The sequence below is a fragment of the Ctenopharyngodon idella genome, chromosome 21 (assembly GCF_019924925.1).
Source record: "Ctenopharyngodon idella isolate HZGC_01 chromosome 21, HZGC01, whole genome shotgun sequence".
Taxonomy (NCBI): Eukaryota; Metazoa; Chordata; class Actinopteri; order Cypriniformes; family Xenocyprididae; genus Ctenopharyngodon; species Ctenopharyngodon idella.
This window is the reverse complement of record NC_067240.1, coordinates 3,758,290-3,784,228: the sequence shown is the minus strand read 5'-3', so window position 1 is coordinate 3,784,228 and position 25,939 is coordinate 3,758,290. Positions and strand designations below refer to the sequence as shown.

Here is a 25,939-nt window from a genome sequence, read left to right as displayed (position 1 = left end):
GGTGGGGCTGGACAGAGATTAGGTGATTATACCGTTGGCACACTAAGCGCGCTGTTTCATTGGTTCTTACGTAAGAGGCACAGAAGTCTTGTATTCTTTTCAATAAAACTCCATCAGTATAACTATTGACATTCATATTGCTAATGCAATGTAGATCTCTTAAATAAAGCAATTATAATGCAGGCAAAACTGCATAAATTAGCTTTGTTACCAAAAACCTAGTGAGCTACCTTGTGGATTTTGAACACCATATTAACACTACAAGAACAGAGTTTCTCACATCAAGCACACAAATGACTCAACTGATAATTGATCTATGCTGCTCAGCTAAGAATATAACATTTCAAATAAACATCAAAAATACATAACCTACTAGATAAAATATTTTTGACAGAAGTGTGACCTACACTCTTAAAAATAAAGGTTTTCACAGCAATGACATAGAAGAACCATTTTAGAATATTTTATTTAAAATATTTAAATAATCCGAAGAACCTTTTTATACAAAAAGAACCTTTTGTGAATGGAATGTTTCCATGGATGTTAAAGGTTCTTCATGAAACCATCAATGCCAATAAAGAACCTTTCATTTTTAATAGTGTATTTTTAACAGTACAATTTAAAAAAAAAAAAAAAATATATATATATATATATATAGTAATCTTTGAAAGCATCATGTTTAGGATAATTACCTCTAAACGTTGAATTTAAGGGCCCTCTGCAGAGCTGCATGAGGAAGATTTGGCCCTATTTCCAGGCAAAACACTGAAGTCATCCTCCGCTCTCATTAATAAGGCTGCTGCTCTGTGGTTTAATACTAGCAATAAAATACATGTTGGTTTCAGGCACTTTTACATATCAGCAACTTTAGCCATACATTCCTGTTACAACTTTCTATAGACCTGGCACTTTCTTGCAGGATACAGCAAACAGGGCAAAACGCGTTTTTAGCAAAAACCTTTTCTAGCAAAAGTGTTTTTTGCAGTGTTTTGGTACCTTGGTAACAATGATATTTTGGTGACTATCAATGTTTTTGATCATTGCAAGTTGCCATTAATGTGAAAAGCCTGAATATCGCAAAAACAATTAATAAAAAAGGTTTAAAAATAGAAATGCAAAATAGAAATTATAATGATTAACCAAAACTGAAATCCCAATATGGCTTAGTGTTATGAAAACAAACCACATAGGGTGTGTCTCAATCAGCTCCTTAGTTCACTAGTCAGGGCACTGATCAGGGAGTCGTCCAACTCCATTTTAAGTGTTGTCTAAGGCCTTCTGAAGTTAAGCAATACATTGTTGTAAGAAAAACATCCATATTTATAACTTTATAAACTAGAATCTCTGTCAATTTGTGGCAGAAGAGTAACCCCTGACCAGACACATGATGGACGTTACTGGAAACTAGTGATTATAGTCTATAAAGTTAAAAATATGGATAGTTTTCTTACAAAAACATATTGCTTCACTTCAGAAGGCCTTTTTAACCCCCTGGAGTGGTATAGATTACTTTTATGATGGATGGATGGATGTGCTTTATTGGGCTTCAAAATCTTACTGTTCACTTCCATTATAAAGCATGGAAGAGCAAGAATATTTTTTAATGTAACTCCAACTGTGTTTGTCTGAAAGAAGATAGTCATATACACCTAGGGTGCCTTGAGGGTGAGTAAATTATGGGATCATTTTCATTTTTGGGTGAACTAACCCTCCCTGCGGTTTCGCACCAAAATAAAAGCTCAATGGTTTAATGTTTGAAAATGAAGACAGCCATAAATATTAGTATTGTAATTTACAGTTGTTGGCTTTTATTATTATTTCTATATTTATACTATTTTTCCTTGAATATTCATTTATTTATTTTATAGGCAGCAGTTATTATTATTATTATTATTCTTTTATAGTCATATTGATATAATCACAGTATTTTTGGCCAAATTGTGCAGCCATACAAACAAGTGCAGCATCACAATTTTTATTATTATAAAAGATATTATTATAAAAATTATAATTGCAATTGGATTTTTTTTTTCCCCTTCAAATCTTGCACCCTTAAATTATAGCCACTGGAAATGCCAATTCTCTAAGCGAATTATTCATAAGTCACATGATTTGTTTTTTCTAGAAATGTATTAAATACATTTATTTCATTACAGTTCATGCACTTCTTTATGGAAGCTTGTTTCCGCCACTAAATAAAAAAAATAAATAAATAAAAAAAAATGGTAATTGCAACTTCTGACTTTTTTTCTCAGAATTGTGAGATTTAAATTTGCAATTGCACATTATAAAGTAAGAATTGCATGATATAAAGACGGAATTGCGAGTTATAAATTCAGAATTGGGAGTTATAAAGTCAGAATTGGGAGTTATTAAGTCAGAATTGAGAGGTACAAAGTCAGAATTGGGAGTTATAAAGTCAGAATTGCGAGTTATAAAGTCATCTTGAGTTATAAAGTCAGAATTGGGAGTTATAAAGTCAGAATTGGGAGTTATTAAGTCAGAATTGCAAGTTATAAAGTCAGAATTGCGAGATATAAAGTCAGAATTGCGAGTTATAAAGTCAGAATTGCGAGTTTCGAGTTATAAAGTCAGAATTGCGAGTTATAAAGTCAGAATTGCGAGTTTCGAGTTATAAAGTCAGAATTGCGAGTTATAAAGTTAGAATTGCGAGTTTCGAATTATAAAGTCAGAATTGTGAGTTATAAAGTCAGAATTGTGAGTTATAAAGTCAGAATTGCGAGTTGCGAGTTATAAAGTCAGAATTGCGAGTTATAAAGTCAGAATTGCGAGTTGCGAGTTATAAAGTCAGAATTGCGAGTTATAAAGTCAGAATTGCGAGTTGCAAGTTATAAAGTCAGAATTGCGAGTTTCAAGTTATAAAGTCAGAATTGCGAGTTATAAAGTCAGAATTGTGAGATAAAAAGTCAGAATTGCTAGTTTATATCTCACAATTCTGACTTTTTTTTTCTCAGAATTGTGAGATATAAACTAGCAATTCTGACTTTTATAAAAAAAATTCTGACTTTTTTATAAAAAGTCACAATTTAGGTTTTTTATTTTTTATTTCAAGGCGGAAACAAGCTTTCATACTTATTACTAAATTAAAAAAGTGCATTTTCTTTTATTATGTGCATTTAAATTAGATTATATGTACTCATTGTAACAGCTGTTTTCTAGTAACTGTAATAATGCTTACAGTATATAGAGTGCCATAAGTGTAGGGCCATAACTGTGTAGGGAAACTAGACTGAGCTCTGGAGCTGCAGTGCAGCAATGCAGGAAGGAGGTGCAGATTTTGCATGGTGAATTGAAAGGAGGCCTTTAGGTTGGTCAAACCAAGCAGTCTCTCCGCTGGCATTAGACTATCACAGCTGGTCAGTATGCAGCAAAGAGGAATGTTTACCCATTCCATACATTTATACAGGAAATGAAGTACCTAAGGCCTTCGTATCCAGCAGCACTCATTCACTCACAAACACACACACACAAACACATAAATGGCAGCATTACGTGCTATGTCTCATGTCGCTACAGCTATTCTGCTTGTATGCAGCTCATGTTTTCTTGTGGTTTGGTGAAATGTTTCAGGCCAGGTCTCGGTGCCATCCTCCTACGTTTTTGGCAAAAACTGGGCACGAATGGATACACAGCAGGCATGCAAATATTATATTTGTATACACATATTTAAATGAAGTCAACCTTGTAAACAAAAAAATAACCGTTTTGTTTGCAGAAAGCTGTATTTAGTGTGTGTGCGAGTGTGTCTGTGGGACATCTGTCATGGCCCATATTTGGATTATGAAAAAAGGTGTTTCAGACGGAGATGTTTAGCCTGTGTAATTATCATAGCTTATGTTTATGTGTGTATGTTTAAGCTAGTTATACTTTGGGGATAATTTTGCTGAAAAATGTCTCCAGAAGGTTGCTAAATATAAGCTTCTTTTAGGAAAAAGGTTCAAATAAAACCTAAATTAAACTGGATTTTACATTTTATGAAGAGGAATGTGATCGGTGCCTCACTATGCTGATGCCAAGGTGTTGTGGCCGATCACTGGGGTGTTGTAAAGAAGTTGCTAGGGTGTTGTAAACAAGCCAACATTCATGTATGACTTTTTTGTAGCACAAACCGGGTTCTAATTACTCACTGAGGTTTAAGAACATACATACACTCTAAAAAAAGCTGGGTTAAAAACAACCCAAGTTGGGTCGAAAATGGACAAATTAGTGCGCCATTAGTGTGTAATGTTGCTGTTTGATCATAAACAACATCTGCAAAGTTGCAACACTCAAAGTTCAATGCTAAAGGAGATATTTTCTTTTACAGAAATCGCTTTTTAAGGACTACAACGAGCTTCTTCCAGGGTTAGTGACATCACAAACCCTAAAATTTACATAAACCCTGCCCCCGAGAACACGCAACAAAACGGGTGAGGCCATGTTGGGCTGCTTTAGAGAAGAGGAAGAGTTGTTGTAGTAGAGTGTTGTTGTCATGCCGTCATTTTACGCCAGACTGCTTCACAAACAAGGGTCAATTCAACACTGGATTTGTACAAAAGATTAACATGACGGCACATGCTAGTCGATGAGTTGAATCAACTCCACAGCAACTACATAAATTTATCCACTAACCATTCAGAAACGTCCAGTTTCATTCTAAAAGTTGTAACTTCTTCCTGAGTCTCGACTCCAGTTTGAACAATGTAAGGCTGAACACCGTTACGGACAATCCTCATTTTGGCTGCGTGAGATTCTCCAGCTTTGTTGTTGTTGAGCAACCGAAGCGTGAGCTGATAAAGCTCCGCCCTCTTCTGGAAAGGGGGCCGGGAGCAGCAGCTCATTTGCATTTAAAGGGACACACAAAAACGGCGTGTTTTTGCTCACACCCAAATAGGGGCAAATTTGACAAGCTATAATAAATGATCTGTGGGGAATTTTGAGCTGAAACTTCACAGACATATTCTGGGGACAGCAGAGACTTATATTACATCTTGTGAAAAGGGGCATAATAGGTCTCCTTTAAAAAGCTTGGTATTTATGTGTATCTAAGCAGTTTTGATAGGATCATGCTCACTTCTTACACCACTTTCCTTTACCTCTCTATGTATCTCCCTTTCCTTTGCTCGCTCTGTTTATTCTGCATGTTTTTATTCTATTCTATCCTAACTCTCTTGTTCTAGTATGTCAGACATTTCCATGATTATCTCTCGCTGTCTCCAGTGCAGTTACTGCTGTGTGATTGTGGCTGCTGTAGTCTGTAAAAAGCAACAGCAAACCATTAGCTGCGCCTCAGAAATCTCTTAAGTACAGACTGAGAGAGAGAGAGACAGACAGAATCAGAGACAGGAATGAGCTGGGTGGGGGGTTAAGAGACAGGGAGAAAGTTGACCTCATATACATTTAAGAGTCTGAACTCCTCCTTTGGTTGTTTGTGATAAAAAGGAGCGATTGTCATTCACACAGAGGAATTTGAATGAGGCAAACACACACACACACACACACACACACACACACACACACACACACACACTCGTTGCACATAAAAGATAATGATGGATTAGAGTCTGACCTTTAGGAATACATGCTAAACAGATTCTACTTTCTCACACACATGCACACACATACCTTAGAAAGTATATATATATTTCTATTTTTTTTTGTTTGTTTGTTTGTTTTATTGAATAGTAAAATAAAATCTGTAGCTGTAGTTTATCTTCCTTTTTTGCAAATAATTTGGTCAGATAAATACCTTAACAAAGTTTAATGTTTTGTTCTTCAAAACATTCTTGTTTTCCTCATATTTTGATGGTTTAATTAAACTTGTAGAGTCATTAAAAACAAATCCCCAAATCAATCCCCTCCAGATATCACGTTTGGCCACTAAATATATATACACACATGCACTCTAAAAAATGCTGGGTTAAAAAAACGACCCAAGTTGGGTTGAAAAAGAACAAACCCAGTAATTGGGTTGTTTTAACCCAGCGGTTGGGTTAAATGTTTGATCAACGTGCTGGATAGTTTTACTTAACTCAACTATTGTTTAAAAATGGCTATTGCTTGCTTAAAATGAACCCAAATTATGTTAGAAATTAACATTTATTAATAAGTTTAATGAATAATAATTAAACAATAAACATTTATTAAATTGCTTATTAATAAATGTTCACCTTTTGATTATTATTGTTGCCTCTAGTGATTATGTGTCTGATTTTTAATTTTCAACCTATTTTGGGTTCATTTTAAGCCAGTTATATAGTAATTTTTAAACAATGGTTGGGTTAAATAAAACTGCCCAGCAGGTTTGGCAAACATTTAACTCAACCGTTGGGTCAAAACAACCCAATCGCTGGGTTGTCCATTTTTAACCCAACCTGGGTTGTTTTTAACCCAGCATATATATATATATATATATATATATATATATATATATATCAAACCAGATGTGTCACAAAGAGTATGGTTATTTAAAAAGTAAATAAATAACAAAAAACTTAAAAAAAAAGGAATAAATAATGTGTTAAAAAAATAGTAAATAATAAATAAGTTACAAATAAGTAAAATATTTTACATTAAAAAAAATGTAAAAAATACAAATAAAAATGAGTGATACAAATAATCAAAAATTTGTAAAAAAAAAAAAAAAAAAAAAAAAAAGAAAAATCTGACTAAATGGCACAATTTTAGTTTTTAGTGAACTACACACAGGCTACACACATGCAGACTATTGTGAATTAATTCTCCTTGAAATTACACTATATGACAGAATCTGTTTCGTGGTTGTATGGCTCTGAATTAATATGGTTTGTTATGTGAGTGAACACGGTTTTGTTTTATAGAGTTTTAGATGTGATTGACACCGATATGAACTCTGTAATGAACAATAATGCAGTTTTCTAGTGTGTTCAGTATGGCTGCTGCATGATGTTAATTGGTTACAGGCATCTTTGATGTTGTATGACACAACAGATAATCACTGCATTTTGACTAAATCTGTGCACCAGACTCTTTCACGTTCACTGCCAAGTACGATTAGTGCTAAATATGAAAAGCTTTCTTTATCACAAACATACAGTCCCAAACCCTACAGATCGGTAATAAAATTAATATTCTGTCATCATTTACTAACCTTCATGTCCTTCCAATACAACTTGCACACTATATTCAAAGATATTTAGGTTATGATTAACTGCAAATGTATATCACCCTTCACTCTAGCTCTCAAATCTCATTTGCACGTCTCATTTAGACTTCATTTATATTTCATTCATTCATTTAATAGATGCTTTTATCCAAAGTCAGGAACGTCAAACATGGCGCTAGCAAATCCAAGGTCATGGGTTTGATTCCCAGGTAATGCATGAACTAATTGAATATCTTTAAAGCATAGATGTAAATGTGAATAAATGAATATGGTTTTCAGTGAATAATTACAATTAAAGTGACCTAAATTGTGAACATTTTGTCCTGTTCCTCAAAAGATATCAAAAGATTTAAGAAGACTTGAGACCTAGCATACAAGTTGAATCGACTACTTCTATGGTGCATTTTTGTTATTTTTGGAGATATTTTTAACAGTTACTACAAATATATGAATAATATATAATTGCACATGTAAATTTGTCCTAAACATTTGATTTTCTTGTTGCAGTCTCTCTTCATACCTGCATGTGTCCTGCTCTTTTTCTCTTTCTCTCTAATACTTCAGCCTTCAGTCGCTCTCTCTCTCTCTCTCTCTCTCTCTCTCTCTCTCTCTCTCTCTCGGTCAGGTGAAGGATGTCTCTGTGGTTTGCCACAGTTTGCCCACAGTTCCACAATCTCTGAAATCTTCTGGCTCAGGGAGAAAAAAAAAAAAAAATAGGATATGTTATGTCTGTGAGGATTCATTCACCCTCAGTCACCACGATGACAGCTGTAATCTAACACACCTACACACCTTTCTTTCACAGGACACAAATAATCAAATACAAACATGCAGTCTGTCTGCGTAAATGGGGATAGTGAGTGCTGCTGCCCTCTCTGGCCAAAAAGTGTAAATGCATTTTATGAAGGTGAATTCAGTACTGTTTAGAAATATGTAAGAAATATAGAGACAGAAATATATCTAGAGATAGAAATAGATATCACACAATAATAACACAAATATTTTAGCCTTGTCAAACCCCATCACCCTTATAAAAACAAGTACTTTAGCAGCACCATGGTGCAGTGATGGTATCAGACACATGATAATACAATGGTACTTTGATGAATACCATGGTACTGAATGATTGCCATATTCATATATGGTATTTACATGGTACTCCAAAGTACCTTGATTATGTAAAATGTGGTAAAAATATTAAATGGCAGATATTCAAACAAAAAAGCACACTGCATTAAAAGCAATACGCAGAGAAAACAATGGTACTTAAAAAAAGAGCAAAGATTAGTATGGTACATGTACAAAACAATGTGTTACCATAGTACATGGCCCAAAAAATTTTAATATTACTATGGGACATATGCAAAAAAAGCATGGAATTACAATAGGATTGTGTAAAAACAATAACAACATCAACAACATGGGATTATCATGATACATGCAATTAGCCTACAGAATGGCCATGGTATTCATCCAAAAATACATAGCATGGTAAATAAAAATATATATGGCATTACTGTGATGCATGTAAAAAACATGTTATTTAATAATAATATATTATTATATTTTATTATAATAATATTTTATTGTTTATATAGTTTAACACCCACCAACCCACCAAATGTGGGTGATTTCAGCAGTGGCGTGTAACACAGTCACTACTACTAGCCACTTTGGTGGGTTGAATTTCATATAATATATACATTTTGAACTTTCAACATTGAAATAATAAAAGTGCAATGTAGTGTTGTAAAAAATATTGATTTTTCAATACACATCAATACTGAAATATTTGAAGCGCTTCCGATACTCATTTTGCGCAGAATAGGGTCAGCTACTGCGCTTTCTCTCTCTCTCATCTCTCCGACGAGTCGACACACAAACCCGCCTCCCTTAATCACTTGTTTCATTTGCTCCGGATGAATATTGTTGGTGTCACAGGGTTTGAATTTCAGCATGGGATTGTGCGAATTGTGCATAATTTTACTTATTCCTGCAGATTTAGTGCTCACACCCAAAGTGCGCACACATAAAGCCGCCTCTCAGTACTAAATTGAGTTCTTTTTCGCTGCTTATTGAGCTTCAAACACACACAAGATAATGTCAAAATGCTGGTCTTGGTGAGTATTCACGTCAACACAGTCGGTTATGTTTTAAGTGAACATAAACAGTTGAGAAACAAAACGCGTGTGTAACAGTATAATGGATCCGTGTGTCAGGTCTTAAAGTGACAGCAACCTAATATACCTGCTGCCAAATTATTACATAATATTAAAAATATCTATATGGCAGTTTTTCCCCATGGTATCTATGTCAAAACTGTGGCCAGTGAAAATGCTGAATGGCTAGTAACTTTGGAAAACCATGAGCCACAGTGGCTGGTGCACAAAAAAGTTAATGTCTATTTAGTATAGTTTATTTTTATATATCTTCAGTATTCATTTTAATTTTAGTTTAGGATTTGGTAATTTTGTTATGTGCTTTTGTCATTTTTTTTTTATTTTTTTTTATATATATTTCTATATAAACTTGAATTTATTTTTATTTCAGTTTTAGTCATTTTAGTACTTTAAACAGTTTAAACTTTTTTTCAATTAGTTGCCAAGGCCACATTTCTAATTTTTCATCTAATATTTGTATTTTAACAGTTTTAGTTCTACTTTAAACAACATTTAAAAAACATAGTATTACCATGGTACATTAAAAAACATAGTATTAAGATGAATCAAGTTCAAAAAGCTGTGGTAACAGGATGGTGCTTTGCGGGATTTTTTTGTTAGTGTATTACTGTATTTTTATCTGTGGTCTTCGGGCCGAACTGTGTCAGGTGTTACTAGGAAAAATAAACTCCGCAAAATGAACTAGTCCTCCCACAAATCCACAAATACTGGATCAGCTTTCATAAATTAAATCAAACCTCGAAAATATCCCTCCTGTTACGTGCTGGCAGCTGCTCTGAGAGAGAAATGGAGGAGCGGAGCTGAATAGAAGGAGGGAGGGAGGCGTAATTGTAGGCTGTGAGATGTATATTTTGCTGGGTGCGTATGTAGTAATTATGTTTATATATACGCATGTCTCCTCTGTACTCCTGCTATATTACTGACCGCTCACTCCCGTCTCCAGATGACCATCGCTACGGAAACAACCACACGCTTCCCTTAAAAACCCTAATGACAGACTACAGCCACAGAGAGAGAGAGAGAGAGAGAGAGAGAAAGAGAGAGAAAGAGAGAGAGAAAAGTACCAGAGCTTTCTGGATGTGGTACCATGGTAATACCATGTTTTTGGACACTACCTTGATAGGTAATACCATAGTATTTTTCTTCTTCAGTATGATTTAAATACCCTGATATTACCATGTTTTTGGACAAGGTGCCATGGTAATTGTTCAGAATTATGGTACAGTCTATATCAAAGTACCATGGTATTACCAGATTATTCTTTGAAGTAACCTACGGTACCATTTAAGTGATTTACATTTGAACTGCACAAAGCACTGCAATAATAATGTAGTATTTACTGAAGTTCCTTATAATACAATTTAAATAACATGGTATATGAATGTGGTAATCAAACTGTACTATGGTATAATCCAAAGTCGGGAGCATTTTAAGGCTGCTTCTAAGACACTTTTTTTAGAATTGCTCTTTTCAGTAAACTCATTGAATGAAGCTTTTCATGTGGATCTAAAGTGAGATCTATAGTCTTTCCTCTCTGTGACTGAACACACATGAAAAACTGAGTGTGTTTCTTATTCTTAACACTCATTCACTTCATATATGTGTGTATGGGTGTGTGGTTTACCAACGGGAAACTCTGCTGCAGAGAAAAGTACCACTGTGCTCACTTACATAACACTGTGTGTGTGTGTGTGTGTGTGTGTGTGTGTGTGTGTGTGTGTGTGTGTGTGTGTGTGTGTGTGTGTGTGTAAACCTGATGTTTCCTCCCACACGGAGATTGATAAATGTGAAATATTTCTAAAATGTGAAGTGCTATGTGTACGTTTATTTGTGCATAAGTTGTGTTTATTTGTATGGACATACGCTCTGAAGACTCTCCTTGGCTGGATTTAACAAATTAACAAAACAAACCAAACAAATCATCCTCAGTCTCTAATAACATCTGGTCATATTCTGACCCACAATCACACAATGATATCAATATTTTTCAGAACCATGAAACACATAGTCTCGATGATATCTATCTATCTATCTATCCATCCATCCATCTATCTAATTGTCTACTCTCTCAGATAGAAGTCTGATTCATTTCAGTGAATCAAAGGGTTCTGGTGGGTTATTTCAAAGAAATGGTTCAAAAATAGATTCACAGAGTCATCTGAATCAATCAATCAATCAATCAATCAATCTATCTATCAATCTAAATTTTTTCTCTCTCAGATGGAAGTCTGATTCATTTCAGCGAATCAAAGGGTTCTGGTGGTTCATTTCAAAGAAATGGTTCAAAAAATAGATCTATATCGATCTATCTGTCTATCTATCTATCTGTCTGTCTGTCTTCTCAAACAGAAGTCTCAATTTACTGAATTGGTGCATTTTTAAGAACTGGTTCAAACAAACAGATTCACCGATTCAGTTGAGCCACTCAATTGTTTTCATAGTACTGGTGCATCATTTACTTTTTATGTGAAAATATATTGTAGCTTCTACTGATCTCCTTTACCTACTTTGTTAGCATTCATCTGTCTGAGACTAAGGGTTTGTTCACACTTGGAAGGTTCGGTTCAATTAAAACGAGCTCTGGTGCGATTGCTCTCTTAGCGCGGTTCATTTACATAAGTGTGAACGCTGCCATCTGAACCCTGGTGCGCACCAAACAAACTCTGGTGCGGTTCGACTGATATACGAATGCAACATGGACCAAAGACATCTAAACGAACCAAAAACAGGATGTGACATCACAAGATGCAAACTTAAAAGAAAACAATGCTAATGCATACCTGTTTTTTTCTCATCAGTCGCGATGTTGCACATTACAGCGTTGTGCAGCATTGTTTAGGATGTTCAGGTTTGGTGATTAAACTGATTTAAAAAATTGTGAACGCTAAAGCCCAAAGTATACTTCATTTTTTACGTGTATGCGAGGGTCAGCGTGCAGTGTATGCGCACCGCCGGACTTTGTGTGTATGCGCACCGCCGGACATAAATGGTCATTATAATGTAGTTGAAACATGATTACATAACATAACATGATTCTGTAGGAATTGTAATCAGGCAATAAAGAGAGTACCTATTAAAAGCAATTTGAACCAATAGGATCGCTTGGGGACCTAAAGGAGGCCCAATTTCAGGGGGGACCCAATTTGTCACTACACCGGAACACATGCAAGCTACAGCGACAATGGAGGGACAACAGATTGTGTGAAGAGGTTAGTAAGTACCCCTATTTGTACAACTCTAGCATGAAAGTTTACATGTGTTGTAACTTGTGGTGAGAGATTGCTCAAAACTGTGCATGCGTACGAGTCATGTGAAGTATACCTTACAAGGCGTGCATTATGTCAGTGCCATTGTTTCGTCTCAAGATGCACACCAGTAATGTATCTTTTTTCTAGTGAACATTTATGAAAGCTACTTAAATGCCCTTATTGAACTAAGGCCTAATCCTGGCTTAGGCTAAGGCCTGTCTGTGAAATCGGGCCTAAATGTATCATTTTCGTTTTTTGGTCCGGACCAAAAGAACCAAGAGGACCGAACAGCAAGTGTGAACACACCCTAGAGTAAATGAAATGGTAAAACACACCTCTCTTTTCTCCTCTGACTAAGACTTTATTTTTCTCCTCAAACTTGTAGCTTTCCTAAAAAACTAAATACACAAAATAATACACCCCTTTCATATCCAAACCCAATTGCTATATATATATAGTCATTTTGGAGCTGTCATTGAATGAAAAGAAAGTCTTGCTTACTCATTTTGCATTCCATAAAAGAAATAACACTAGAGTGAATTTACATTTTTGGGTGAATTATTTCTTAAATGCATTGAACATTTAATTTCAGCTCATTTAAGTCTCATGTTTTTCCTCACACACATCAGTATTTCATGTCTTTGTCTGTTCTGCTCGCTCCAAAACATGCAACGACTCTGAAGCGCTTGATCAATCTGAATTAACAAATAAACATTCATGAATCTAAACTCATTTAGGACTGAAAAATAATTGCCTTTTTAAACCGAATAGGCAGACTCTTTTTCTCTTCGCCGTATGGCAGGAAACACAAATCAAGCTAACACAACATGCCAAACCAACACAAAAACACAGCCGGCTAAACATCGACAAATAAAGCTGACCAGTGAGAGAAACACAAATAAAACTGGCCAATCGGAGAAGCGTAAATACAGATTCAGCAGTGACACAGTGCGCCTCAGTCTGTGAGCCCAAAATAACTGCCCGTCCCAGAGCAAGAAATGAGTCCACCCAAAAGAGACAGACAAATACACACACGCGTGTGCTGTGTAGAGGTTCACAACGGGCGACTGTGACTCCACAGAGAGGAAATGGAAGATGAGAAACTGGTGTATAGGCTCTAAGGGCACTTCAACATGTCAGGACATCCCATACGAAAGAAACAATGACAAGGATGAGATCAAATGGAGCACAAAGTCTCCTTCTCAGATTTCCAGATACCTGTTGCCTTAAAATTTTGAGTTCATTGAAATTAAAAAAATTGAGTTAATACAATGAAGGTGATTGGTTTAATCAATGGAAACTCAAAATATTATGTTATCTGAACTACATTAATTGTCTAAGTTGATTTGACAAAAGAAAAAATGTTGTGATAACAAATCATGAAAACATTTTTCTACAATGCAGACTCTTTTTTTTGCCAAGATACGAAAGCCTACAATTAAAAGTCAATATGAACTCAAATCCACATTTTTTTGTAGCATACTGTGTGATATATATAATTGTCTCATTTTAGTCTATTTACACTGCAGTTCAAAAGTTCAGGTTTGGTTTTTTTCTTATATGCTCATCAGGGCTGCATTTTTTTGATGAAAAATACAGTAAACACAGTAATGTTGTGAAATATTATTACAATTTAAAATAATAACTTTCTATTTTAATATATGTTAAAATGTAATTTATTCCTGTGATCAAAGCTGAATTTTCAGCATCATTACTCCAATCTTCAGTGTCACATGATCCTTCAGAAATCATTCTAATATGATGATTTGATGCTCAAGAAACATTTCTGATTATTATCAGTGTTGAAAACAGTTTAATATTTTTTATAGAAACCGTGATTTTTTTTTTTTTTTTTTCAGGATTCTTCGATGAATAGAAAGTTCAAACAATTTAGTTATTTAAAGTAATATAAATCTTTTTTAATGTTATAAATGTCTTTACTGTCAATTTTGGTGAATGATGAATAAAAATTGTTTTATATATATATATATATATATATATATATATATATATATATATATATATATAAACGTCTCAGATGTTTGTTTCAGACATTACATATACAGTCAAACCAAAATTTATTCAGACACCTTGAACATTTCATTCATTAATACAGTTTATTCACTAGTTTAAAAAAAAATGGTAATAAAATATGACAAGATCTTAGAGTTAAACTGTGTCAGAAAAAAATAATCTTAATTATGTCAGATAATACTTAAGCAAAACATGGTCAGGTCAAAATGTCTGAATAATTTTTGGTCCCAAATTTTTATCAATTTTACTGGTAGTCCACTGTATGAATAATTTTTGGGTATAATATGTCACAGTTTACTTTATTTTGCAATCCTCACTTACATAAATGAACTATAGTGTCCTGCACCCACTAGTAAAAATATATAAAAAATATCAAACATGTCTGAATAATTTTTGGTTTGATTGTGTATGTATATATATATATATATATATTATATATATAAAATGTCTGAAACAAACATCTGAGACAAAGCTGACACTTGGATAAAATATAACTGAGAACGCCATGAAGTCTTATCTGCTTAGCCTACTATTTGGTTTGTTTGTTTTTTTAAAGGTTTAAACAACTTACTGTGTGTTTAGTGAAACATATGCTATCCAAAAACTGTAAAAACGAATCAGCGAATGCCTTAATTGAGTCATTATGGTAATGATAGTATGACCGTACACTGAAATGACACTACAGCTGTAATCCAAAAGAAATGAGACGTGAACAATGGCAACTATTTTAGTTCTATTACCATAATATGTGTGTGTGTGTGTGTGTGTGTGTGTGTGTGTGTGCCACTGTGACTGTAATGTCTTTCAGAAAAGAAGGTGGGTCTTTGCCGTTTTATTTTTGCTCTTGGATTGAGGTTAAACTGGTGTGTATCTGTGTGTGTAGGATCTCATTTTACCTCAGAGGAACAGGGAGGCTATTGATGACCTGCTCTGAAACACTCTCAGAAGTGAAGGTCTATTTAGGCAGAACTATTTGTGTGTGTGTGTGTGTGTGTGTGTGTGTGTATATATGAGTACCTTCTCCTCTCTATTTCTAAAAAAAAAATGGTGTGATGCTCTGATAGTGAACTCACACACACAGTGAAACTAAAGCAGCTGAAATTTTAACACTTGAACGTCGAAAGAGCATTGAATGCATGAGGACAGAAAAAGACAGAAAGCTCCACCGAATCCACTTTGATCGTGGACAAACAGACTCTTTGTAAAGGCTGAGAGTGATGTTCATCAGTAAGGCCATTGATTTAAGTCTCTTCCACAAACACGGTTGAGATGGTTTGATCCGTGTGTGTAAACAGGAGTATCCCACCCATAATTAATGCACAGTCAGGAGGTCACATGCAGACTCACAAATGCAGCCTGTATGGACACGGCAAAGCCTGATTCCTTACTGACTTGGGCCAGTAAGGAATCACCAAGACATTTTTCTCCAGCTGTAGAAGCTCTATGGATGGGCACTTGCGTGGCTGGCATTAAATGGAGCTGCCGGTGTGGAATAATCCAGAATGATCCTGAAATTATCCACTGGCATTCCGCCTACATTCCCATTGCTTAACAGGGATTACTGCTCAATACTCAGCAACAGGTCAGCACCCACCTCACACACTCACAGAGTCCACAAACACTGATATGAAGAGACATACAGATACAAATACACACTGCCAAAGAGAAACGCACACATTCACATACACTTCAGTCCCAACACCAGATATGAGGATGTTCTGTTATCTGAAGATAAAGAACTGGCTTAATCGACTATAGACAGACTTTTGTTAGAGCCTTCACTAACACAAAAGTACTGTATGGTTCCAGATTATACTATATGGAGCTTTTATGTAGGTGTATTAAGTTTATGGCAATGATGTAGTATATAAATATGGAAACCAATCAGTATATGAAAGCAGCGTGGTATTACCACCTGATACCTTCACAGTAAGGTGCACTTGCTCACACAAAGAGTGAAAACTCTCAGTTAATTAACAGTCGCAAATAATAATCAATTAATGAAGATAAAGGACAGACAACAACAAGCCCCAATGGCGTCATCTAGCGGCCAGTAGAGGGACGTACAGAGTCTCTCCTCACAATCAAATCCATAATTAGTGCTGGAGATGGTGTTTATATAGAAAACAAGGCACACAGACTCTTCACAGACGCCATTAAAGCAAACGAATTAAATCTGTATAGTTGTACGAACACATTTTTATACAATATAATAAAATACAGAGCGTTTATACGTTACCTGAACGCCCACCTGTGGAAACTGGTGCGTGACTGCTCAAATATGAGATGTATTTATCAAAACTACTTGTGTAAAAAAACATTAAAAATTTAATTTTATCAAAATTAGAAACAAGCTGATTTACATATCAAACTACGCATTTATACATCGTCCATTGTTGCACGTCCTTTACACGGCTGTCATGTTATCTGTAGTTTCCGCCAAAATACCAGTTACCACCATTTTAAAATGTGGATATATAATTATTAAATTAAGAATTTATATTATATTATGGTCATTTTTGTAAGCGTTTATTTCTCATTCACATTCTGTACAAAACGTTATGCAAATGAGCTCAGGCGCATTTTTCCCGCCCCTCGGTCACGTGACGCAAACATTGAAGCAAGATGGCGGCGCCTATACAGAGTCTGTTGAATGAAATCTGTGCATCAGAAGATCCTATCGAGGAGCTCAAGACCCTCCGGACCGCCGTTTTTTCGACGCCCGTGAGCGGTTTGAGGCAGGCGGTGTCTGGAGCTCAACTGGAGATCATATTCAGCCTTTTAAATACAAATGACAAGTGAGTGTTGATACTGCTGAGTCAACAGGCACAATAATACTGCAGACTGCACACTGATACTTATATAAATTAACAGATTTCATCCGATTTAAGTAAAATCCGATTATTTTTAAATACCACAAAACTTGGAGTAATTTTTACATTTACTCTGAATCTACGTTTGTTGAAATAAAATTTACCTAATCCATATACTGTTACACACAAATTCAACCACTTTGTTTTGCATAAAAGCAAGAGTTTGAGGCTGTACATTTGCATTATACATTTACTTTTTATGTATATTAATTAGATTCAGGAGTATTCTTTTTAAAATAAGTTGCAAAAAATGGAAAGGGTGGAAAATGTCATGTTCTGACTGTTTTGGCTGCAGAGAGCAGATCGAGGTGTGTGTGGAAATCCTGAGTCGTGTTCTGCAGGCTTTAGAGCCCATCCAGCTGGCTCAGAACTACAAGACGGCACTCCAGAGTGGATTGAGCCATCCCGACGACTCAGTCAAAGTGCTCACCCTCACACAGGTCAGTGGTACAGGTGTGCAATAGTTCCCACTCACTTTTTCAGCTACCATTTCCCATTCATTTTAAGGGGCAGTTGTGGCCTAATGGTTAGAGTCGGACTTGTAGGTCACGGGTTCGAGTCTCAGTACCGGCAGGAAATGTAGGTGGAGGGAGTGAATGAACAGCACTCACTTCCACTCTCATTACAACTGAGGTGCCCTTGACAAGGCACCTAACCCCCAATCACTCCCCGGGCGCTGCAAAAATGGCTGCCCACTGCTCTGGGTGTTTGTTCAATACTCGCTTTCATTTTTTCTCATATAGGTATTTTTAAAAAGTCTTAATAAGCATTACAAACTTTGATTTGAAGCAAAAAAGTGTTTGAAAATCAGAAATACAAAGGTACAAGCAGTGTTGGGTAAGTTACTCTAAAAAAGTAATTAATAATTATCTACTAATTACGTCTTCAACAGTGTAATTAGAGTACTGTACTAATTACTCTCTCTAAAAAGTATTGGATTAATTATTACTAATTACTTTCTAAATCCCATATCAACCTTGAGCAGCTGAACAGTACAAGGATAGACATGAAACTGCACTTTTGATTCTTTCAAATAAACAATATACAATTGCATAAATTATTCTTAATGGAACAAAGTGTGTAAAAAAAATAAAAAAAATAAAATAAAAAAAATATACATTTTAACATAAAATTTTGATGTTAAATCCTCTATTGTTTTATGTGGAATTGTTCCATAGTCTAAACCTATAGTCTATGCAGTATTTAATGCAATTACATCAGAAGTAACTGTAACAGAAAAAGTAAGAGTAATCCCATACTTTACTTTTTCAAGGGAAAAGTAGATGTAGATTAATTAGTAAATTAATTACACCTAACATTGGGTACAAGATTGTGTACTTAACGGCTTTAGTGAGGGAAAGAACTACAGTCCCATGAAGCATAACTGAATTAAAAATGATGAAGAAATACAAAACTACTGATTTAAAAATGGCAATTATATATATATATATATATATATATAGATATAGATAGATATATATATATATATAGATATATACACACACACACACAAATATTTTGAGAGCATAGGGAGATTGACTCGATTACGTCATTAACAGCGCTTCATGGGAGTGGGTGGAGCTAAAGAGCTCTTTTGTCACTACTCTGATTGGTGGAATTTTCTGTACAGCATCATGGGTAATGTAGTTTTTCACCCTGAATTCCACTGTTAAAAGACTATAATTAAGTTGAAATGATAAAGGATGACGGTTTCAACAGAAGCAAATATATCAATTAACAACCTTGTAGCTCACAGTAAGGATATCTTTAAAGGTATATATAAGATATCATTAAAAATCAGTTTCCCTATGGAGAAAAAGGGTGTTTTTACTTCCAGAACCCGACTGTGGCACTCCATTGGTGGAGATTTCTCTGCAAAATCATGGGTAATGTTGTTTTTGACTAGGAATTCTGCTGTTACACATGATTATTTAAAAAAAAAAAAACATGCAGGCTAAAGTGTCTTCAACAACATTGATGAACAACCTCGTAGCTCAAGTCTGTCTTTAAAAGTTATTATTCAGAACCAATTCCCCTATGGAGTAAATGAATGGGATTTTTCCTGTTGAACTGTATACAAGTTTACTCTAAATATGGCCTGATCTTTCATGTCATTCATCCATCCATCCACAGATCGGCCGTGTGGCTGCTCACGCTGATGGAGTGACCCAGATGCTGAACAACACAGAAATCCTGTGTGATGTGATTCAGTGCATCAGCGTTGAACGTATCGCTGTGGCCAAAGAGGTACAGAGACCCACACTGCAATGCAACAACACTATTTTCCTGCATGAATTATATTGAAGCGGGTTTTTTTTCCTTTTGTTTTTTTTGTCAGGCGATAGCTGCCCTTAGTAAACTCAGCAACACGAAGGCGGGGCTTGATGCTTTGTTCCGCTCTGATTTGCTGAACAAGCTCAAGGATGTGATGCTCACCAATGACATCATCAGATACAGAGTTTATGAGGTGCGTGATAATCGACGGATGAAAGGAGTGAACTTTATGAGAGATTTGAGCTTAATTGTGTGTGTGTGTCCAGTTGATAGTGGAGGTGTCCTCGGTGTCTCCAGTGTCTCTGGGTTACTGCGCCAACAGCAGTTTAATCTCACAGCTGCTGGAAGAACTGACCGGAGATGATATTTTGGTCAGGTAATGATCTCTCTCACACACACAATGCAATATAAGACACATTTATTCCTGCAGAGGTAAACTTTCTCACCTCTCTTTCCAGAGCAACTGCTATAGAGATGGTGACCAGTCTGGCTCAGAGTCAGCATGGCCGCCAGTATCTGGCACAGCAAGGCATCATGGATAAAATCTCCAACATGATAATCGCTGCAGAATCCGACGCCTTCTCAAGCCTTTACCTTCCAGGTGTGTGTATGAATGAAAATATGAGGGAAATTTAATTTCCAGGTCTAGAAATCTTCAGAAGCCATGGAAAAGTCATGAATTGTTGAATATAAATTGTTAAAATTCAGATTGCTGAAAATGTAACAATGATTTTATTTATTTATTTATATATTTATTTGTTTGTTTTATAAATCCTTATACTGTAATCATTGGAAATATCATGGAAATTGATCAGTATAAATTGTTTATATTCAAATTGCTGAATTGTTGTTATTATTATTATTATTATTATTATTATTATTATTATTAATAATAATAATAATAATAATAATATTGTTTTAGTTGCTGCTGTTATTAATATTATTATGTATTTTTAGATCCTTAGATCCAGTAAAAATTGTTGAATATAAATGCTAAAAAATGTCAATATTATTATTATGCTGTATATTTTAAATAATATTATATTTTTATTATATATTTTAATATTATATAATATTATATTCTTGGACCTATGTACATTTTTTTAATATAAATTTTCTGTTTAAAATGCTGAAAATGTAAGAAGAAAAAAAAGAATATTTACATTTTCAGCATTTTAAATATAGACAATTTATTAAACAATATTAAACAATTATAATAATCAATTTACATAACTTTTTCAATAATATAATGATTTATAACGTATAATAATAATATTTACGTTTTTAGCTATTTGAATATAAACAATTTATATTCATACATTTATATTCAACAATTTTCAATGATTTCTGTAAAAAGATTTTAAAATTAATAATAATAGTTATAATAATAAAACAAATAGTAAATATTCTTTTTTATGTTTTATTATTATCATTATTGTTGTTGTTATTTCAGGGCTTGTAAAGTTCTTTGGCAGTCTGGCGATCGTGGATAGCCCTCAGCAGGTCTGCGAGAAGTACCCAGTATTCCTTGAGGTGGTCTTCTCCATGGCAATGAACCTTGACCCCACACTGACTCCTGTTGCCTTGGATACGCTCGGAGTGCTTGGCAGTACCGTGGAGGGTAAACAGGTCCTGCATAAAACAGGTAACTGTTTGTGAACACATCCACAGAATAGGCCATTCAGAGCGAGTCATGTTTATGTTTCAGAGCTGCTTTCAATAGGTCAGTAAAGTTACAACACACAATAGCTGTGTCCCAATTCAGAGGCTGCATCCTTCGAAGGACACAAACTTCAAAGGCCCTGTTTCCACCTGGTATTAAGATGCATTTTGGTCAATCGGATCACAAGTGGACGATGCTAAATACAGGTGTAAACTGGTCTAAAATGTTTTGAGCTTGTCCACTTTCGACCACTTCCAGAGGTAGTCGAAAATGCATTTGACTGGATTGCTATCGTAGTATAAACGCTCATGTGGTCGAATGTGTTCAAACAGCCACAAAAGACCGCCCACTCTCCACCTACTGACTTAATGAGTAAACATTATGGGAAGCGCGCTAGACAGACAGGATTTAAACTTTGTCAGCTGAAGACCCTCATAGACCCTCCCCTTGAAGAAATCAGGACAGAAGTGGTTGAAAGTGGACAAAAGAGACGGATTAAAACACCAGGTGGAAACAGGAATGTGTCTCCCTCGTCTACATGTGATTTGATCGACCAAAACACATCTTAATACCAGGCGGAAACAGGGCCTACTCTCATATGTAAGCAAAAGAGACATAAACTCTCAAAAGAATCAGAATCAAATCGAACCGAATCAGTGTCTGCTAAATGCATAAATGTAAATGAACCAAATCTAAAGCTTGCGAATCAGAATCTTACTGAATTGAATCTGTAAATCTGCATTGATACCTTGACTTTTTTGACACTTTTGAAATATTTCTAACTCCGCTGTCTATCACAGGTGAGAAGTTCACGTCGGTGTTGAAGAGAATCAGTAAAGTGGCCTCTGATGGAGCCACTGAACCCAGAGTCAGATGTTTGGAGGCTCTGGTGCAGCTGCTCACGTTACCTGTAAGTGTGTGTGGGTTGATCTTCAAATGTTCCTTTGAAGCTTTTTTTGGTCTGAAATATTTGTGGTTTGTGTAGGTGGAGCAACAGACGGATGACCTGTTACTGTTGACCGAGTCGTGGTTTAACTGTCTGAGCTCTCAGCCCATGGCGATGATCCGGAACATAAGCACGCAGCCCTTCCCAGAGCTCCACTGCAGCGCACTACGAATCTTCACTGTAAGAGACACAGAAGTTGTGTTCCAAATGTCGCACTATACACTGCATAATCAACTGTATAGTGTATACATTTTAAAAGGTTATTTTGTCATTCATCATCGGACTCTGATGCCCCTCCCCCTCCACTACATCATTAAATCTTTGACAGTTGAGTGCATGAAGTGTCCAACATTCCACACATAATTTCTTTGGTTAATTAAAGTGCATCATTTGGGTTTTTAAGTGCACTTTTTATTTTTTTGACCATTTTCAGTGTGAACACGCAAATTGCACTATTTATACTACAAAATGGCATAGAATAGTGCATAAATAGGTGAATTGGGACGATGTTAAGAGTGTGTGCTGCACAGACCAGTCAGTGACTGACTTGAAGCACTGCATGCTGGTTTGAAATTTCCGTCGACGCCGCGTCGTTGTGGTGTATGCCATCAAACAGGGTCCATCAAAAAGTCTTCAATTCAGTTTTATCAAATTTAAGACCATAAAAGGTTTTATAAAAAGGTGCATAAAAAGGACCTAATATGCCCCTTTTCACAAGATGTAATATAAATCTGTGAAGTTACCCCACAGATCATTTATTATGGCTTGTCAATTTTCCCCCTATTTGGGTGTGAGCAAAAACACACCGTTTTTGTGTGTGTCCCTTTAAATGTAAATGAGCTGCTGCTCCTGGCCGCTTTCCAGAAGAGGGCGGAGCTTTAACAGCTCGTGTTCAACAACAGCAAAGCTGGAGAATCTCACGCAGCCAAAATGAGGATTGTCAGTAACGGTGTTCAGCCTTACATTGTTCAAACCGGAGTCGACACTGATGGAGAGACTCAGGAAGAAGTTACAACTTTTAGAATGAAACTGGACGTTTCTGAATGGTTAGTGGATAAATTTATGTAGTTGCTGTGGAGTTGAATCAACTCATCGACTAGCATGTGCCGTCATGTTAATCTTTTGTGCAAATCCAGTGTTGAATTGACCCTCGTTTGTGAAGCAGTCCGGCGTAAAATGACGGCATGACAACAACACTCTACTACAACAATTCTTCCTCTTCTCTAAAGCAGCCCAACATGGCCTCACACCCTTTGTTGTGTGTTCTCGGGGGCGGGGTTTATGTACGTTTTAGGGTTTGTGATGTCACCTAACCGAGAAGAATCTTGTTGTAGTCCCTACCAGCCATTTGTTGTAGTCCTTAATAAACAATTTCTGTAAAAGAAAATATCTCCCTTCGCATTGGACTTTGAGCATCGTAACTTTGCAGATGTTGTTTATGTTCTAACAGCAACATCACACACTAACTAAATTTAAAAAAAGTGAAATCATAATCAAGGACCCCTTTAAATATCTTAAAAGGTATAATAAAAGCTAGGGTAGGCAATTTCGGAGAGGCTAGCAATAGCAAACTAGCTTTGGGAGCTTTCCAAAGCCACACCTGCTCTAAAACACATGAACGCACACAGCCAGAGCAGAGTCTGTAAAGCGTCACAAGAGATGGCATTTAATTACCTCATGTCTCGAAGCACATAACATTACAATAAAAATGAACATAAACAACTTAAAGAGCACTGACTTGTACCACCTGATTGATTTCGGCATTGATAATCAATCCAAGTCTGAGGACGTGAACTGCTCCGTCATGGGTAGCTTATGATCTACTTTAAAAGTCGGCATGAAATGGAAGTTGCGCTAGTCTTTTCTTCCCAATTGTGATGAATGTCCGTGTGAAATGGCTTCTCGAACAAGAACAAATGTAGGGCGGGACTTGATTTTGTCCATGAGAATTGATTGGATGGTTGTGGTCTGCTATTGGTGGATCTCATGTAAGTGACAAGTTGCCCCGCCTTCACGTCAGTAAACATCATCAGAGAAGAGATGTCGATGCGAAAGGGAATTGGAGTTATTTTGATTAAAGATTATGAGGGTACATGAATTAAAAAAAAAAAATTATATGCACGGATAAATCATTTATAATAAACACTGCAGTGATTTGATTTCATGGTGACTTTAAGCAGTACATATTGAATAAAAAGTGCTTCTGTTGCTACATGAAAAGTTGCATCTAATCCACTTCATGTGTGATAAAGTACACAAACTCCTCTCGACTGTCACTGCAGGAAGCACCAATCTTACCAATCGGTTAATCCAAACGCAGCTGCGTTTGGAAGTAAACACCTTTCGTGTGGATGGTGATCTCGTAAAATGCATGCTTAAGTTATTTTCTCCACTGTTTTGTGTTCAGGCCATTGGCTGTCAGCCGTGGGGTCAGCAGCTGATGATGGACACTCCTGGTTTCCTGGAGTGGGTGATGGATCGCTCAGTGGGGACAGGAAAAGAAGTCAAGGACTGTAAGTTTGAGCTGGTGGGGGCGATGTTGAGCTCCTCAAGCGCTCAGGAGATCTTTGGAGCACACAATTACTTAAAGCTAAAAACCTACCTGAACGAGGGACCCTATTACATCAATGCTGTGTCTTCAGTCACCACAGAGGGAGCCGACTGAGAGAGACACACACATTTTTCTAATGTCAAATGTTTGTTTTTCTATTGAGAGAAGATTAAATGTGACCAAAAGCTCTTTAAGCAGCTTCTTCTGGAGCAGTTTGAGTTTATAGCACTTAACACAAACACACACACAGCTGTTCAACTGTTTATACTTCCAGATGTTGAATTTGGTTTGGTTTGTATCTTGTTGTGCCAATAAAAATTACATTTGAGTGGTTTATTGATGGTGTTTTGTTCATATATACACACTAGCTTTGTATACTATTATTGAGCAAGGATGCATTTATAGTGAAAGTAAAACCATTCTGTATGTTACAAAAGTTTAATAAGAAATGTTTCTTGAGCAGCAAATCATCATATTAGAATGATTTCTGAAGGATCATGTGACACTGAAGACTGGTGTAATGATGCTGAAAATTCAGCTTTGCATTACAGGAATAAATTACATTTTTAAACATGTTCAAATAGAAAACAGGTATTTAAAATTGTAATATTTCACAATATTACTGTATTTTTTATCAAATGAATTTAACCTTGTTGAGCAGAAAAGACTTCTTTCAAAAACAAAAATCAAAGTGAAGCAGTGGATTCAGGGTTGAGTTTTACTGGACAAACCTTGTTGCACACACATGCACTCCTTACAGCCTCACAGAGGTAAATGTACAAAATAATAACATTAAAAATACAAACAAAAAAGTATTCTTTCACACATCCATAAAATCATACAAACTCTTTAGAGGCACATTGGTGACATGTACAGGGCAGTGGCACTCTGGAAGATGGGAGAGAGACTGGAATGTTCCATTTCAAATGTTTCCAAAGTTTTACCAATGATTTGAGAAGAGCTGAGGGTGAATCTCAAGCAGACTGGGTGATCATGAAAACAAAATCCTGCTATTTTCTATAACAG

General features: G+C 35.7%; 1 protein-coding gene across 1 annotated transcript; it reads left to right on the top strand.

The window, feature by feature from the left end:
- Positions 1 to 17,194: 17,194 nt before the first annotated feature.
- Positions 17,195 to 25,247, top strand: psmd5 (proteasome 26S subunit, non-ATPase 5). Its single transcript, XM_051878640.1, has 10 exons — positions 17,195 to 17,404; positions 17,775 to 17,919; positions 19,613 to 19,726; positions 19,818 to 19,946; positions 20,020 to 20,129; positions 20,212 to 20,354; positions 21,207 to 21,398; positions 22,217 to 22,326; positions 22,402 to 22,542; positions 24,770 to 25,247. The coding sequence occupies exons 1-10, from the start codon at positions 17,232 to 17,234 to the stop codon at positions 25,025 to 25,027; spliced, it is 1,515 nt and encodes a 504-aa protein (XP_051734600.1). The 5' UTR covers positions 17,195 to 17,231; the 3' UTR covers positions 25,028 to 25,247.
- Positions 25,248 to 25,939: the final 692 nt, after the last annotated feature.

Excerpts from the sequence above, each read along its gene's own strand:
- psmd5 (XM_051878640.1), top strand. The coding sequence starts at position 17,232 with ATGGCGGCGCCTATACAGAGTCTGTTGAATGAAATCTGTGCATCAGAA. Across the intron at positions 17,920-19,612 it reads AAGTGCTCACCCTCACACAG|ATCGGCCGTGTGGCTGCTCA; the intron begins GTCAGTGGTACA and ends ATCCATCCACAG. Across the intron at positions 19,947-20,019 it reads TCAGATACAGAGTTTATGAG|TTGATAGTGGAGGTGTCCTC; the intron begins GTGCGTGATAAT and ends GTGTGTGTCCAG.